Source organism: Coregonus lavaretus (assembly GCF_964263955.1).
Source record: "Coregonus lavaretus genome assembly, chromosome: 12".
NCBI lineage: Eukaryota > Metazoa > Chordata > Actinopteri > Salmoniformes > Salmonidae > Coregonus > Coregonus lavaretus.
The window spans coordinates 54,829,680-54,848,104 of record NC_139999.1 but is presented as its reverse complement, the minus strand read 5'-3'; the positions used below and the strand labels follow the sequence as shown (position 1 = coordinate 54,848,104).

Below are 18,425 nucleotides of genomic sequence, written 5' to 3'. Positions count from 1 at the left end.
TGTGTGTGTAATGTGAATGTGTGTGCGTGTGTGCTTGCGCTTGTGTGTGTGGATGAGTGTATATCTGTGTGGGTGTGTGCGTGAGTGAGTGCATGTGTGCTAAGGTGTGGCGAGTCAGTGCAGGTGGTCAGTCCAGTTCAAGTGTTCAGCAGTCTGATGGCTTGTAGAAAGAAACTGTTGGTATCAGACCTCATGCTCCGATACCATCTTCCCGACGGTAAGGAAGTGAACAGCTCATGGCTGGGGTGTGTGTGGTCCTTGATGATGCTGCGGGCCTTCCTCAGGCACCGTTTCAAGTAGATGTCCTCGATGGGTGGGAGTATGGTCCTAGTGATGTACTGGGCCGCCTTCACCGCCTGCTGGAGGGCCTTGCAATTCCTGTACCAGGCTGTGATACTACCGCTCAGGACATTCTTGATGGTGCAGTGGTAGTATTTGGAGTGGACGCGGGGTGGCATGCCGAATTTCTTCAGCCGCCTTTGGAGGTAAAGATGATGTTGCGCCCTCTTACACAAGAGTGGTGGTGTTGTTGGTCCATGTCAAGTCCTCGGTGATGTGGACGCCGAGGAACTTAAAACTGCTGATTCTTTCTACTGCAGCCCCGTTGATGTGGATCGGGGCATGTTCCCTCCTCTGCTTCCTAAAATCAACATTCAACTCCTTTGTTTTGCTGATGTTGAGGGAGAGGTTGTTGTCTCATCATTGCTGGTTATCAGGCCTTCAACCGTGGTGTCCTGTATCTTTTGGATGTATGCGTTTACGTACACGAGTTCTGATGTGGTTGTTATGTCAACATTTGGGTTCAGGAAATGTGTGGGAAATAGTGCGCAATCCAAATCCATTGCCAAAAATCACCAGCCTGACAGATAATATGCAACTGATACTTTTTGTGAATACGATGAAACTGTATCATCTTATTTTAAGATTTGTTGTCTCATGCGCACGCACGCACGCACACACACACACACACACACACACACACACACACACACACACACACACACACACACACACACTTCATTGAAAATGTCAGGAAACTCAGCCAGTGGTGATGAATGGAACAGTTTAATCTGAATAGTCTGGTGAAAATGGTCTAAAAGACAGTTTGGCTACAGTTTCAGGGTCCACAAAAGGGCCCTTTGAAGTGAAGTGGCCTTTGTGTTATGAAATGTGCAGTTTACCCATAAACAGAGAGAGAAAATGGGAGCTTTAAGAAGACTAATGGAGCAGGAGCACAAAGGGCTTTAACCTTACAGCATCCGGTTAGCAACAGTGAAAGGGTGACATTAGCCTTCTTTATGTGCCACTGCACATTGACAGCATACACACAAGCATACACATTTACGTGCATGGATGCGTGCACACACACAAACAAACAAACACACACGCATATGCATGTTCACTCACATGAATGCAACACTGACACACAGAGATCATCAAGAGTGAATCATGTGCAGTGTATTGTGAAATACAGAGAGAGTCAAGTCAATACCCTATTCAAAATCACCCTTCTGTCAAAAGACGAACATGGTGATGACAGAATGTTTGAATTGGAGAATTCTCACATTGTAGGCGGTGCTCTCTCTCGTTCTCCTTCACCGTCCTTTCTATCTTGGTATTTATGTCTTCTGTTTCCATATTTCTCTCAGCCTCTACAACTTATTTCTTTCTTTCTTTCCCTCCCTCTCTCTCTTCATCTACGCTACCGTTCAAAAGTTTGGGGTCACTTAGAAATGTCATTGTTTTCGAGGGAAAAGCAATTTTTCTGTCCATTAAAATAACATCAAATTGATCAGAAATACAGTGTAGACATTGTTGATGTTGTAAATGGCTATTGTAGCTGGAAACGGCTGATTTTTAATGGAATATCTACATAGGCGTACAGAGGCCCATTATCAGCAACCATCAGTCCTGTGTTCCAATGGCACGTTGTGTTTGCTAATCCAAGTTTATCATTTTAAAAGGCTAATTGGTCATTAGAAAACCCTTTTGCAATTATGTTTTTATGCTTTTCTTTCGAAAACAAGGACATTTCTAAGTGACCCCAAACTCTTTCCTAGTCCCTGCTTCTCTCTCTCTCTCCCCTTTTCTCTGGGATTGATTTCACACATTTCCCTCCCATGCCTCTTCACGGTGGGCTATTTTCTCCGGGTTCGTGCCATGAGATGGGTTTTCTCTGTCCGCCAGGCAGCACTCTGAGAGCTCTACTTGTTCCCAGCTGTCAACAGAGACAAGGGAGAAGGGCTGTTGACAGTTCGACCGGGAGTGTGTCCTCACTGTCCTGATGTCCTCACTGTCCTGATGTCCTGTCATCTGGGCTTTGGGCGAGATTGCTTTTTAGAGAGTCTATCTGGGCCGAGGGAGACAAGGTCAGTCGGCAGGATACGCCTCAGGTGCTAGTTTGTGGCGACAATTCACACCTGCACAGATTCCATTAGAATCCAGACCCGGCGAGACGTCATCTTCGATCAGACCCGGCGAGTGGATAACTGATCCGGACCGAGCCCCTTTCCCCATCAGACCTGGCGTTTGGATCTCTCTCGCGCACAATTCAATTTGAGCCTAGCTCGTTCCCCCGCTGTCAGGAGCACCTCGTCCAAAAATGTGCCAAGTATAATAAAAGTGTGATAGGTTTTGGGTAGGCGTCCATAATTGGCATCGCTTTGGCACCAGGGCGGAGATTTTGCTTCCGAGATAATTGGTTCACTGGCATGTGGGAAGTGAGGGTGAATTTTAAATGTATGACCTCATGAAAATATGTCAATCTCCCCTTCTCTGCCTTTGCTCCTCTCTCCTCCCTCCCTCCCTCACTCCCTCCCCCACTCCCTCCTTCTCCCTCCAACCTCTTCTTCCCTCCCCCTTGCACTGCTTGAAAAAGGAAAAGGAGTCGAGGGTTGGATCACCTTTGCTCTGCAGACAATTATTCTACCAGTGTAAAAGGAATTGGTCCAATCCCCCTTCTTCCTTCCAGCCCTGACGAGCTCCACAGCCCACCAATTAATGCAGCTCTTGCCCCTCTAGGCAGTCCCTGTGCAGGAGTGATGTTCCTCTGCCTAGTGGTTGCACTGCACAGAACAGGGTCAGCTCCTCTCCACCCCCTGCCTGCCAGGCTGACATGTACCTGGAGGACCATGATAGGGAAGCTGCAATGGGGCTCCAGTGTCGCTAACTTCACTTGGCTAACTGTCGTAACAGTACACTGCACCTCACTGCAGCGGCTTGCCTGACAGAGTCCGGTGACATGATTTGTTGACGTTGTCTGTTTGAGTGAGCAGAGAGTCTGGGGAAAGAAGAACTGCCGGTAAAGTAGTGCACTATATAGGGAATAGGGTTCCATTTGGGACGCACACGTACACTCCACTGTATGACCACAATGTCACGGATTCTGCCGAGGCTGCTCCTCCTCCTTGCTCGGGCAGGCTTCGGCGTTCGCCGTCCCCGGAGTACTAGCTGCCACCGTTAGATGTTTCGATGTTTGATTGCTTTTGTCTGTCTATTGGACCTGTGTCCGTTTGTGTCTGATTATGTGTCCTATAAGTTGCCTGTCTTGTGTTGGTTAGTTTGTGTGTTGTTATTCGCCTGTCCGTTAGTGCTGCGTGCGTTCTCTGTTTGTTGTTTTGTAGTTTACGCACAGTTTGCGTAATCGCTCGCCTCTGTTTTATGTTGAGGCCGTTGATTGTATTTTGCCTTGTGTTGCACTAGTAAACTTTGTTGGACTAAGCTTCGGTGTCCTGCGCCTGACTCCCACACCACATTTACCTCAGCCTTTGACACACAACGTTTTTTTAATACCTATAATACTAATAACATACAATATACAGAGAGGATTATAAAAGGGTATAGGACTAAACCAGATAAGAGAAGTCAGTTAAATCATGCAAGAGGTATAATGATAGTGTATTGTATCCATTTTGTCCCTGGCGATAAGTGTACACATGAAAATGACAATATCGGGTCATAAAATGACAAGGAACCTAACATATTCAAACTAATGAAAAACAAACAAACATAAATCTCAATAAATGTGTATTATTCTTGGACCCTTGTTTTCTCTTGCAGTAGCATATTCCACCCTCACCATCAGAATCTAAACAAATGGAGTTTGGAGGGATCGCTGATTTGTATTCAACTTCTTGGACTTTCCTACAAGCACCCTTCTGCCAGATGTCTGAGGCAGAGAGCTGCTGGGTAAGCCTAGCGGGAGGCTAACATTTAACAGAAATGAAAGCTGATGTGCCCGGCTAGTGGTATGGCACAACGGCGTGAGAGAAAATTATAATGCCTACCCATTCATGATGGGAAGACGACGTCGCTGGTTAATGTGCTAAGAGCTAGGTTAGCTCTCTCCTAGCTCTCTCGGTACATGTGCCAACGTCCTTTCGCCTAGCCAATCAGAGAATGGCTGCTGTCAGCTTTGAGTTGGTTGAAGTTGAGGACGGCTGTGTCAAAGGCGGAACCTCCGTGGCAGGGCTGCATGAAAACTCATATTCAGATTGAGCACCTGCATAGTGCATAGTGATACTAATGGGAGGGGTGTTGTGAATGCTCAGTTTTCACAAGTGTACATTGCATTGTCCTGTCAATAGTTGGTTTGAGAGGGGAACATTGTTGCATTGTTATCATTTGTGGCATTGTATGTTCACCGGAAATGTGACAATATAACACATGCGTGTGTCAGTGGATGTGTGTGAGACAGAGAGAGAAGATCAGCTATCTATTTATGGCCCTGTGTGGGCATGTGTAAGCATGCTTTTATGTGTCAGTGTGTGTGTGTGTGTGTTCAAATAGCCCAGTGTTGGTTTAGTGACAGTGTGGGTTTGCTTTTGGACCACTCCGCACTGTCAAGTCAGTCCAGAGGGGGGAGGGGGATGAAGGTTTTGCTGGAGCAAGCAGCTTTTTTTTGGAAGGAGAAATTGGCCCAGTTACGGTTGGCACTGATCTGACATTTTAGCACAGCGTAATAGTTACCACTGACGGCTGCCTTAGACTCGCACTCTATAATCTGCACCGCATGATTACTACAGTACAGACTGCATAGTAATGCTGACCGGACATCATTCACCTTATACCTACTGTTGTGGCCGTGTCAGCAAGCTGGGTCACTGCGTCGAGATATAACCCACAGCTCAATTATGGTACAAGGATGAGCAGTGAGCAGCACACCTCTGGGCTGAGCCAGAGGGGAGGAGTGGATGAGGTAGCGAATGCACATGAACTTAAGTCATTTGGCTATGCACTATGAGGGGAAAAAAATGTTGGGCCACTGCCAATATTAACATGCACCCCAGAAATGGGGGTCAGTTCCCATTTCAAATCCTGTCAGTTGAATTGGACATGGCATCTCTCTGTACGAAATGCAATTCCATCCCTGAATTGCCTAGGATTGAGAGGAAATTGACCCCGAAACCCACCAGCACACACCGTAAGTGGCCTCTGCCGTTGTTGGCTTAGCACTCTGATAGAGTCAACATTCACTCATGTGGCTCTTCACCTTTAAGGAGACCCTTAAAACTACGTCCACATTCCGTGGGGTTCTATCTGTGCAAGAGCTGCGCGAAGCTGAGAACACACTGAGCGTGTGCATTCTAAGCAGCACAATCATCCACTGTCCAATGGAAAGCTCTGATTTTCAAGGTTTAAGCTAACTTCTGCAGACTGTCAATTGTTCCATTCGTAAACCATAAGAATACCTATCACAACATCAACGGGTATGACGCAAAAATACTTGTTTACTGTTCTATCTGAAGAATCATTACGATGTTCCAAGGCAAATAACAAGAGAAAAGTAATAAGTCATTTATTAACTGATTATTTCCTCTTGCTTCTAGCCGAGCATTTGGTTTGTAACAGCGGGGGCTTGTAGGAACCATTTTTTAAATATGTTAGAAACCGGTTTATAAAAGCAATAAGGCACTTTGGGGGTTTGTGGTATATGGCCAATATACCACGGCTAAGGGCTGTATCCAGGCACTCCGTGTTGCGTCTTGCCTAAGAACAGCCATTAGCTGTGGTATATTGGCCATGTACCACCCCCCCCCAAAAATGCCCAAATGTTAGGAATCCCTCTCTACTTATGGCCAGATCATTTATTCATTGAAATCTGCTCATATTTAATTATACGCCAACTCACAGAACCATTTAACCACGATGTAGTTAAAGAAGCAGCGGTAACATTGACTAGCAGCAGGGGGATGGAGACGGGAGGAAGGAGAGGGAGGGGGGGATTCTCCAGGGGCCTCCAAGTGACTGAACATCTTCAAGAGCCTCCTGCCAGGAACATAACATGCTCTCGAGTGGTGACGCGCCAGACGCCTTGTCACCTTTTAATAAGTCATCACGGGATAGTCACTCCGCTGACCCGTCTGCTGCATAGCGCTGTCTGTGACGTCACAGTTTCCTTATAATATGACGATATAGGATATACCTTATACAGTATATGCGTCCTCATATATTTACTGTGTAACTGAGATATGGGGAAAAGTGAGTACATAATCAATTTTATGTATACAATACTTTCCAAGTTTGGGAATATTGGAATGTTTTTTAATCAAGCACTGTGACGTCATATGCATAGGGATTTCAGTATAGAGTTGACTTATTATATTACGATACATAATATACCTTACGGTATATGCTCCAGCACCATATCATACTCTGTAACTTACATTTGGAATAGTGAGTACATCATCAATGTTATTACACACCATCTTTGGGACCGTTGATGACGGCAGGTAGCTTAGTGGGTAAGAGCGTTGTGCCAGTAACCGAAAGGTCGCTGGTTCTAATCCCCGAGCCGACTAGGTGAAAAATCTGTCGATGTGCCCTTGAGCAAGGCACTTAACCCTAATTGCTTCTGTAAGTCGCTCTGGATAAGAGCGTCTGCTAAATGACTAAAAATGTAAAAAAAAAAAAAAATGACATTTTACTTTTGAGAAATGACATTTCAGAGCTGTACTAAACACAGATTGTATTCTTCCACCAGTGTCAATGCTTGGTTCACAAAGTACTTGCTGACTGCCTCTTTAAGCGATAGTTACAGTTTGCATGGACAAATGAGATTGACGAAGGATAAGTAGGGGATGTGGTCAAAGAAAAATGGCATAATATCTTTGAGGACCATCACTTAGTTTCATAAATTCATCTATGTTCCTTTGATGATGGAATTTCAATGAATTTACTGTCAGGAGAGACCAGCCGAGGAGAGATAAAATATATGAGAGTTGTGTGGAACACTCACTTTTACCCTGTCAAGCACAACACTGCTCAAGTACGACTCAAGTTGTCTCTTTTTGATGATCTAAGGAAGGCTGCCAGGCTGTTCAACAAAAGATCAAATGACCTGGCCTAGAATCCTAGGGGAGTCTTACAACAGCCTAAAGACTTGTGTTTGTAAGTGTGTGTGGGCATTGATTTCTATACAACATAGTAGTGATTTGTGTATATTAATAAACAGTATAGTGTATGTGTGCAGTTTTCTTCTGGAGTGTATCTGATATTTTTGTCGATGGATGGAAATACATGACATGCCCTTAAAAAACCCACAACATGTCGGATAAATGGACAGGCCTACCTTTTAAACAGAGCATGTATTTTTGGCTGGGTGTGGGTCGACGTAAGCAGGAACTGAAGTACCGCAGAAGCTTTTAATATTCTCCTTCTGCAGCTCTCTGTCTCTATATTTTCTTCTCTTTCTCTTCTCTTTCTCTCTTTCTTCCCCTCTGACTCTCACTTTTACTCTCTGTCTGTTTCTCTAAATCTCTCTTTCTCTTTGACTATTTCCCTCTCTCTTCCTGTCTCTCTCTCTATCAGTTTTTTTCCATTTCCCTTTCTCTGTTTGTCGGTCTCTCTCAACCCCCGCCTCTCAGTCTCTCATCACCCCCTCTCTCCTTCACTCCCCCATAGAGAGGCAAGAGTACAGAGGGGGCATGCAGTTAGCGGTGCCCTACCGTCATCGCACAGGCTGCGTTTTCACTAAAAATAGCTTGACTCGTGGCACAGTCCAAGACATGGCCCCGGGTGAGAGGGGCTTAGAGCGTAAATTCAAATATGTGTTTCGGGGAAGGTCGTCCTTGCAAGTTTGACTGACAGGCAAGCGAGTGTGAAACCTTGTGGACTTTTTTGAAGTGAGCACTTAACTGGGGCTATCAGCCTCGCTCAAAGCCTTGCAGTCCCAAAACATGACATCACATTTGTGATTGGTCACTTGTTTGGGGAATGAAGCTCTGAGGGGCAACGGCTTCTGTTTATTCATAAAGACAAAGTGAAGCAAAATAAGCATTGTGCTTTTACGGTATCTAATTATAGATCAGGGATACGTTGGAAACATTTGACCATTTTAGGTATTGAATAGAATAAGGATGTATTTCAGCCCGTCTGATGATGGTTCTGTGTTTCTTCTTCCAGGTGATGGGAACCCCAAGGAGAGCAGCCCTTTTATCAACAGTAGTGATGCCACAGAGAAGAGCCTGCAATACGATGGCAAACATATGGCTCTGTTTGAGGTATGTATGCGCACACACACACACACACACACACACACACACACACACACACATGCACACATGCAGGAACGCATGCACAGACAGACAGACACTCACACACACACTTACTCGTGCATGTGCAACAGAAGCCAACTGTATGATGACCAGAGTATGGTCCTGCCTGTGAGACTGGAATTTGTAGGCAGACACACACACACACACACACACACACACACACACACACACATTCACGGATCAGCGAGTGATTGAATAAGGGCCGTGACATCGATTAACGAGGGTAATAACTGTTTGAAGGGCGAGTGTTACACCTCAGGTTAATCCAATCACATTTCCAAACTGCTACAGAAAATGACAAAACAAAGCCATTTACCTTCATAAGCAAAAAGCCAAGTGTATTACATTTTTTCTCTAAGGGATCCTCATTTGAAATGATGAGTGGTTTGCTGCATAAACTGTATTAAGTAGTTTGTATTCATATTGCACATTTTATATTTTACACCCCCAATTTGGTCATATCGCTTCCCGCATTATTTTGCACCACCTCAGAAATGCAGGGAATCCATTTTGTGTCAATATGCTCACTACAATTGACCAATTATGTTATCCTGTTTGTGTCAATGCACTTTGCAGGAGGAGATGGAGACCAGTCCCATGGTGTCGTCTATGCTCAGTAGTCTGGCCAACTACTCCAACCTCCCCCAGGGCAGCAAGGAGCACGAGGAGGAGGCCGACAATGAGGACGAAGACAAAAAGAAGAAGAAACCTGTCAAGGTAAGTTGCCGTTGCAATACTGGTCACTCAGTCCAGTAACACAGCACTGATCAGTCAGACCAGTAACACAGCACTGATCAGTCAGACCAGTAACACAGCACTGATCAGTCAGACCAGTAACACAGCACTGATCAGTTAGACCAGGAACACAGCACTGATCAGTCAGACCAGTAACACAGCACTGATCAGTCAGACCTGTAACACAGCACTGATCAGTCAGACCAGTAATACAGCACTGATCAGTTAGACCAGTAACACAGCACTGATCAGTTAGACCAGGAACACAGCACTGATCAGTCAGACCAGTAACACAGCACTGATTAGTCAGACCAGTAACACAGCACTGATCAGTCAGACCAGTAACACAGCACTGATCAGTCAGACCAGTAATACAGCACTGATCAGTTAGACCAGTAACACAGCACTGATTAGTCAGACCAGGAACACAGCACTGATCAGTCAGACCAGTAACACAGCACTGATCAGTCAGACCAGTAATACAGCACTGATTAGTCAGACCTGTAACACAGCACTGATTAGTCAGACCTGTAACACAGCACTGATTAGTCAGACCTGTAACACAGCACTGATTAGTCAGACCTGTAACACAGCACTGATTAGTCAGACCTGTAACACAGCACTGATTAGTCAGACCTGTAACACAGCACTGATTAGTCAGACCTGTAACACAGCACTGATTAGTCAGACCTGTAACACAGCACTGATTAGTCAGACCTGTAACACAGCACTGATTAGTCAGACCTGTAACATAACTGGCCAGTCAGACCTGTAACATAACTGGCCAGTCAGACCTGTAACATAACTGGCCAGTCAGACCTGTAACATAACTGGCCAGTCAGACCTGTAACATAACTGGCCAGTCAGACCTGTAACACAGCCTGACTCACAGCCTTTTCACCCTGAGTTTTTCCCTATCTATTTTTGTTTTGGGTTCATTCTATATTTTGTTATTGGTTCTTTCTTCGGGCTCTCTGTTTACCTTCCTAGTTTTTGTCAGTCCTTTTTACCTGGATGGTTCCTCTGCGTTAGCAATTATCTTCCACTATATCCCTGAGCCTGATCACTGCACCAACCTCCCACCAACCAGTCCAGACTAGAGCAGAGAGTTGAGAGATAGATAGATATATCGGATTCAGTACTCCTCCAATGGTAGCGCCGGGCGGAAGAGGCTAATCTTCCCGGTCACCTTCCCCGGCCCTTCAATACTTAATTAGCCCGCTCGGTACACCAAGCAGCTGCTTCTTCAATCAGCAGCCCATTCCAAAGGCAATCTCCCCATCACCACAAGAGGCTTTTCATTAAGGCAGCCGATGGCGTTTATCATTCCGACAACGATCCCTTTCTCTCTCCTCTCCTCTTTCCTCTCTCTCCCCTTCATCATCAGCCCATTGAGTATGGCAGCTCGAGCATTTCGTAAGGCGCAGTGTGAAAAGAGAGATTAGAGGGTTTTCATACCGTGCGACATCAGGGAACAGTCTGGAGGTTGCCAGGGTCAAGATGGAAACTGTTCCCCCAATCTGTTGGGGCTGACTATTTTTCCCTCTGAGTTTCTATTGGGAAGAATTAAATACTGCATCCCCATCTCTAATGGTGTTTCCCTTCCAGGTCATTGTGTTTTACGATGCCTCTTCCTTTTCTCACTAGAAGCCCCAGTCTTGCATTAGTATTCATGCCGGTAGCCTTGCGAAGATTGTATCTTGATTAATGTTGCTTCATATTATACTACAGTTGCGTCTGCCGTTTGACAGTGTTGATAATTGAGCTAAGGGGAGAATTTCACAGTTTACATATGCCCCTACTTAGCAAACAGAAAGTGGGGTTAAAACTGAACAGTATTCATTGTTATCTTGTAGCAGAATATTCCAGCAAACAGGAATGACCATTTAGTAATAATTTTGTCCTGCAGCACTGAATGTTCTTCCTATGTACTTGGCTAAATGACACACATGCACATATAGACACAGCCACCTTTTCTACCCATGCACTAACATCTCCCCCTTCTCCCGCTCTTTCTCTCTCTCCTCTCCCTTCCCCTCTTTCTCTCTATTTTCTCTCTCACACCCTCACCATAGACATACACATACACACCATTACTACACACACACACACACACATCTCCTCTTCTCGCCTCACTCCCTCTCCCTCTCTCTTCTCCCTCTCCCTGCCTCTCTGTCTCTCTCGTACACACACACACACACACACACAAATACCATTGACCAGTGTGCAGCGGGTTAATCCATACCTATAGGTGGACATTTGGAGGGAGATATTTGGTGCCCTCTCTCCTCTCTCTCTCCACCTCTAGTAATTCAGCACACCGGAGCTGAAAAGGATTAGCCCTGTCAGCTCCTGTCTGGTCGACAGAGCGTGAAGATGGCATTACAAGCTCCTAGCCCCCCCCCCCACACTCCCCACACCTCAACACTTGTATTGCATTAGAAGTTGAGGGACAGCATCTGTGCTCGCTCTACTTACTATATTATCACCTCAATCGTATAGTACGCCCCAGCTATGTCAGCTTTCTTCCAGACAGTTACTGCAGTAGTAAGTTCAAGTCCACTCTTCTCTTTCCGCTTCTTTCTTCTCCTCTCCTTTCTTATTTCTTCCTATTTCCTAAGCTCCTCTCCTTTCTTATTTTTTCATATTTCCTAAGCTCCTCTCCTTTCTTATTTTTTCATATTTCCTAAGCTCCTCTCCTTTCTTATTTTTTCCTATTTCCTAAGCTCCTCTCCTTTCTTATTTTTTCCTATTTCCTAAGCTCTCCTCGTTTTTTCCCCCAGCTAGGTCGTTCATTTACTTTCCTTTCGTCCACCTTTTTTCTCTCTTCTTCTTTCCTCCTCCCTCACCTCATCTCCTCATTTCTCATCTCTTCTCCTCTCACCTGACCCCATTTATCTCCATCACGCCATCCAAAACCAATCTCTTATACCAGGAAAAGGCTGCCCAAATGCCTTAACCAGTCCTCTATATATCCTCTTAAGCTGCCTACACACTGCATGACACACAACCTTTAACAGAGTTCTAAAAGCACATGTAATGCCTTTCATGATGGTATTTATGTAATGCACAAGACAGTAAATATCAAGCATGTTTTGCTTTTGTTTAGGAACCAGTACAACATTAGTAGACCATCTGTAGACATTCACATAACACGAAAGAAGGAAGAAAGCTGTCCCACTCCTTGAGTACTTTTTCTATATTGGATAGAGACGGTGAGATAGAGTAAGTTAAAAGAGGGTTTGTGTCAGAAGGTTGTGGGCCAGATTAGAACACACACCAACACGTGCTCTGAAGACAGCGACCCTAACAGCTAAACCACCCCAAGCCATGAAGGGTGCATTTGTAAAGAATCTTAATCGGCCCCCAGAGAATAAGAGGGCCCTGTGAGTGGTCTCAGGTGGCTGTGGTGGCTAAGGGTCCAGTGAGGGGGTGATTGGGTAAGGGGTGGCGAGGGTGGGGGCACCTGGGTAGGGGGTGGCGAGGGTGGTGAGGTAGCAGAGAGCTGGTTCTGAAGCAGCTGTTACTAGGGGGGGGGGTGAGCCTGCTGTTGGACCACTGCACCTGAGCCAGATAGCACTGGGCTGACTGCCTATCCCAGGGGGTCGTGGGGCAGCTGTCTCTCCTCACAGCCGCGGCGCAAACCCGTAGCGGCGGCAATGCAGTCGCTCCTTTTGCTGTTCTTGGCTGTTCCGGCTCACATGATCTCGAGGGAAATCATGCTGCAGGCTACCAGCCGGTTTTTTATTGGGCCTCACTAGTTCTCCGGATTCTAGAAGTCTAGGTCCGGGATTGTATTGCACTCCTGGTCCAGGAATGAAATGCCAATTGAATGCGAATGGAAGTGGAGCTCCCTAAAATAAAGGCCTCGTTTCCCCCATAGGGAGTATATTGATTCAATAGAAACAAGCGTCCAATCTGCTGTGGCTATTTATCAATGTAAACTAATTAGACACATTCTCTTTTTTTTTGCGATACGTTTCTGTCTTCTCAATCTTGTGGCATTTTGGCCATTCTCAACAAGTGTATTCTTCTTCATTATTATTGTGTAGGCTACAGCACATGCTCACTGTCTATTTGCCTGGTAGCTTTATAATATTCTTACTGAGACCCTGTATGTGTCTCAAATGACCCTATTCCCTACATAATGCACTCAGGTGGCGACACTCAGGTGGCTGCACTATTACATTTACATTCTAGTCATTTAGCAGACGCTCTTATCCAGAGCGACGTACAGTTAGTGAGTGCATACATTTTTCATACTGGTCCCCAGTGGGAATCGAACCCACAACCCTGGCGTTGCAAGCGCCATGCTCTACCAACTGAGCTACAGGAGGGCTATTTGGAAAAGGGTGCCATGTGGGACAGAAAGTTAACGAACAACCCTATGTTGTAAACAGTATTGAAGCTTGTGGATGGCCATTTTCGCAGCTTCTTGCCAATCTGGGTATACATATCTGCAGGGATATATTGTGTATTGTTAGCCACTGAGACCGCTCCGACAGTAGACTGAGATGCTGAGGGTCTTTTGTGTTGCTCTATTGTGTGTGGAAGCGCTGAAAATGACATCATTTGCCATATGGAGAGCAGCTATGGAGGGCTATCTCTCACTTTGATTGTTGCAGTATTCCCCCTTTGTGGGGTCTTGTTGTGTATGGGTATTTGTCCCCCCAGTGTGAATGGTGTTGTTGAGAATAGAGTGTAGATCGAAAGAGCCCATTGATATACACATACAGTAGCTAGTGTCGTGACGTGACTTATATTAATACGTATGGCTGTTATTTATCGAATCAACTAAACTATGTTTAATTGTCACTCGATTAAATTAATCATGTAACAATTCAATCATTAGGAATTTGGGGCACCATGGAAGAAGTTGTTTAACGAGTTACCATCTCCCGAATTAAACTCTTAGAAGATATATATGTTATATATCGTTAACAGTCACTTATTAAATAATTACCTCTTATCAGTCTCATTCTGAACGTCGCATAATCCTTGGATCTGCAAGAACCCTAACCTTATTGATGAATCAGCAATACACAAATTGGCTTAATTATTGATTTACTAACTAACTAAATAATAACACAATACAAACACACACACACATAGGTTATTGATTACTAACGCAATACAATGAAAACAGGTCCCTAGTGGACTGGACTAACAATAACATGAATGCTTGGGTAGAAGGAGGGTCAGAGTGGAAGAGGTTCAAACTATCGTGGTTACTACGCTCACAGAAATACAAATGCTTAAAACCCCACTAACCGCTCATTCGGATTAGAAATCAACATGTATTTACGTGTAGCTATCCTCAATAGTTGAGTTGATGATGTAGGACTCTGGTTTGCCCACCAGAGATCCCAATGTCCTTCGTAGAGTTTCTGGTCATAGTGGTGGTTAGAAGGGATACTTCAGCGTACCCTGTAGTTCGTAGAGTTGATCTGTTAGAAAAAATACTTCAGATGTACCAGCGGTTGTCTGAGAGGGATTGTCCTTCCCAACTCGTGTCTTTAGTGAAAGTTCTCTAGACGACTATACATGCCAGCTGCAGACTGAAATGATAAGGTCTAGTGTATTGTCTTCTTCTTCACCTCGTGTAGAGGTTGAGAGTTTCAGAGTTTCTCCATTTCAAACGTGTGGACTAACGTCTCACGTTTTCTGGTCTTTCTGGTCTAACCATTTTGTAACGTGTAGCTTCAGCTTCACGTTTCCTGGTCTGGTAGAAATTCAACCATTTGCAACATCCGGCTTATACCGTAATCTGCTTGGTCTTGTAGAAATTCAACCATTTGCAACTTCCGGCTTATACCGTAGTATGCTTGGTCTGAGTTGAATTTCGTCAGGAGGGGTTTTATACTTAAGTAGAAAGGGGGGCGTTTCATCATGTTTGTGCTCATCTGGGTGTGGCCACTGACTGAGAACAAATCAATATGGAAACAATAATCTCCTCTAGAATGCTAAAATCACATTGTTATCTTCACAAAAGTATTATTATACTTAATAATTTGTTTTATACAACAATTAGATGCAAACCTCATAACTGGGAAGTGTACACCCCCAGAGATACAGTTATGTTGTTCCACCGTCTTTAATGACATCACAACATAGTAACGAATTTGACATGATTGTTCTTTAAGTCTCCACCGACCATTTAAGTAGGAATATTGTTTCATAATCCACTTTTGGATGTTGGAGTCTTGGTGGGAAGACTTCCTTTGCCTCACAGGGAAATTCCCTCTCCTAATACTGCATGGCACGGAAAATAAAGTTTCTGCAAGGAATTTACGACTGGTCATAAAACTGGCCCCCAGGAAAGGGGGTGTTCAAACCTTTGCCTAGCCGGCATCTTTGATCCTCAGCCCATGAGGGCAAGTCATGACACTAGGCTACTTCCCAAATGGAACCCTATTCCTTTTATAATACACTACTTTTGACCAGGGCCCATACTGTCCTGGTTTGGATATTTTCTTTTCACATGGTCCTTTCCAGCGTGGTTCTAGGAACTATGGTGGATGCCTAACCAGGCCATCGCTGTACAGCTCAGCACGGCTCGGCTCAGCTCAGTAGTATGAAAAGGGCATTAGAGGGAATAATGACGCAGCTATCAAATGGAATTCACCGAGTTACACTGTAGCTTGTTTTCACTGATTCAAGATGTGCTCCGGTTGACAGTGTTTGGACACATTAGTACAGTGTCCATACTATGACTGCCTCAGTCTCAGGACTTAGGGAAATCAGAAGTTACGAGTACTCTTCAGGAACTTTTTTGTATAGGGATGCTCTATTAAGTTGACCGCCCTCAAACAGAGTGGTTGTGCAAAGGACAGGAAGTTAGCAAAGCGCTACATCGTTCAACATCATAGTACCTATAGAAATAATGTATCTTTGGAAGGGGCCCACCTTGAAAATACATTTAATCTTGGGCGCCTCTCTCGTGTGATTTGTTGCACACTATTGTGTGCTATGTAAATGGGAGGAGACGGTGTTGTCGCTAGTAACGTACAGTAGCTGTTAATAGAATCTGACCCCTATACTCCGGCTATAGCCTCCTGCTCATGTTTCTGCAGTGACAGCGATTTACAGCAGTTTTTCAATTCTACACCAAAGTGCTGATGGAAGGTGTACTTTTCACCCCATTACACCTGAAGTGTAATGTATATTACATACATCCCAAAGGGACCCCCAGCCACTCGTATGGAAGTTAATGGAAATTCTATGTTCTTAATTATAGCCATGTTAAAGAGTGGATGAAAGACTGATGAAAGTAGTGTCAAGTTGTAAAAAAGACCTGTGGATTTATAATGGCAAATGTTGGCTCTCATTGGATCATTTAATATTCTGTGCTTGATTAAAAATCCACTTAATTCTCCTGCATAATTACAAAAAATATATATAATATTTCAACCATATGTCATGCATATTTTAATCACATTTTTGTTTAGACCAAACAGACATTTTTTGATTGATTTTTCGGTGTCTCTTTCATTCATTTTGCATAGGTCAAAACAAATCCATTAAGCTCATAATAATTCAACTTATTACATAATAACTTAACTTTAAACAGTACCATTGCTCCCGTATTGAAATCACTACTAAACATGCAAAGTGTATTCATCTAATAACTGGAGCTATTTCTGGAAATGTTGTATTGGTGAAATGGAATGTAGCCTATAAAATTTGAGGGAGGCAAAATAAAAGTATGTTAATTGCAAAACCCAAATGCCATTCAATTATTTGACAAAGTAAATTCCATTCTGACAAAGGTCATGACACAAAAATCCGACAGCAATCTCTAAATAAGTGTAAGGCCTAGGGAACTTTCCCCGCACACTGAAGGGCACAGCCACAGCAGCGCTCTCGTTTGCATAACCCAGGCAACAGGCAAACTGTGAGAGTCATTGCCATATGGAGAGAGAGATGACAAAGATGGACTGAAGTTTGTTCTTCGCCGCTCCCGTAGGCAACGTGAGAATGCATGGTTTTGAACATTGATTAAAGGTTAATGAAATTCCCTGTATAAATCATCCTTGTGGTGTAGCTTGGAGGTGTAAAATAGGATTTCAAAGAATAGATGTAAAGTGAACTGTCTGATAAAAAACCAACAGAGGGAAATTAACAAAAACAGGTCAGCTAAAGTGTCAGCTTCACTTCCTGAGTCCAGTATGGTGGCCCCTAAGGGGCAAAATAGAGACAGGGGGAAATAGGCTAGAAGAAGAGGTTCCACAAAACATATGGGGCTGAATCCTACCTTGAGTTATAGGGATGAATCCAAAATAAGGATTTGGCCCAGATTAACCATAATTCAGGATTACTCCAACCTACTAGAGGACTTTACCACATTGGTGTTGAAGATATATTTGACTATTACTCAGGTTTGATACAGAACAACGTAATATGTTTAACAAACTGGGTTCGGACCCAGGTCTCCTGCCTGCAAAACTGCACAATCCCGCTCAGCTAAACCTAGTCTTCAGGTTTGCAGGCAAGGTAACTTGCAGTTGAAATTAGCTCTATCATTGTCTACACACAGCGAGTTTCAGCAGCCTTTCACAAGTGATGAGCTTTCTAATTGGAACTCTGCATGTGCACTTGGCCTGTTGTTCCTCTGGAAAATTATAATATAATTATGTTTGTGTGACTTTTTAAGAACAAACAGGCTCTTATTAATATCCGAAGCCCATCTTTTCAAATCAAATTACATCAGACTCCGAATTTGCATGCTTAATATTCATTTAATGTCAGGAATTCATCAGGATGCGCTTTTTTTCGTAGATGATTTAATTAAAAAGTCTAGTTTCTCAACTCAACAGCTGCTGTCAGTTCAGAATCGTAGTTAAGAAGCATCAAAATATCAAAGTTAACATTATGCTCGAGAGACATCACAACCATCTCGTCCTGTTGCGTTCTCAAGGTCTTTCAGTCATCACTTTCAGCTTCATATTGGACAATGACCCTATGGGCCCTTACTGAATACGCACACCAGGGTTCTGATAGAATTGCCGCTGGATCGTACACACCAGACCGACACAGCAAAAACAATGTCTGTAGATAATCCTATTTTAACAGAGTTGTTGGCCAGCCCTCTTCACATCCTCATCCATCCTATTCGTCAGACTGGCAGTGATGTCA

The 18,425-nt window shown here is 44.1% G+C and overlaps 1 protein-coding gene across 4 annotated transcripts in view; it reads left to right on the top strand.

Moving 5' to 3' along the window:
• LOC311138416 (solute carrier family 12 member 5-like) overlaps nt 1-18,425 on the top strand; it is a gene marked incomplete at both ends in the record, with an annotated part of 278,124 nt that overhangs the window by 182,628 nt on the left and 77,071 nt on the right. For all 4 annotated transcript variants that reach the window (XM_084173094.1, XM_084173092.1, XM_084173093.1 and 1 more), the window contains 2 exons: nt 8,404-8,501; nt 9,132-9,272. In XM_084173094.1, coding sequence (XP_084029220.1) covers nt 8,404-8,501; nt 9,132-9,272 — 239 coding nt within the window. The remainder of the gene's footprint in view (nt 1-8,403; nt 8,502-9,131; nt 9,273-18,425) is intronic.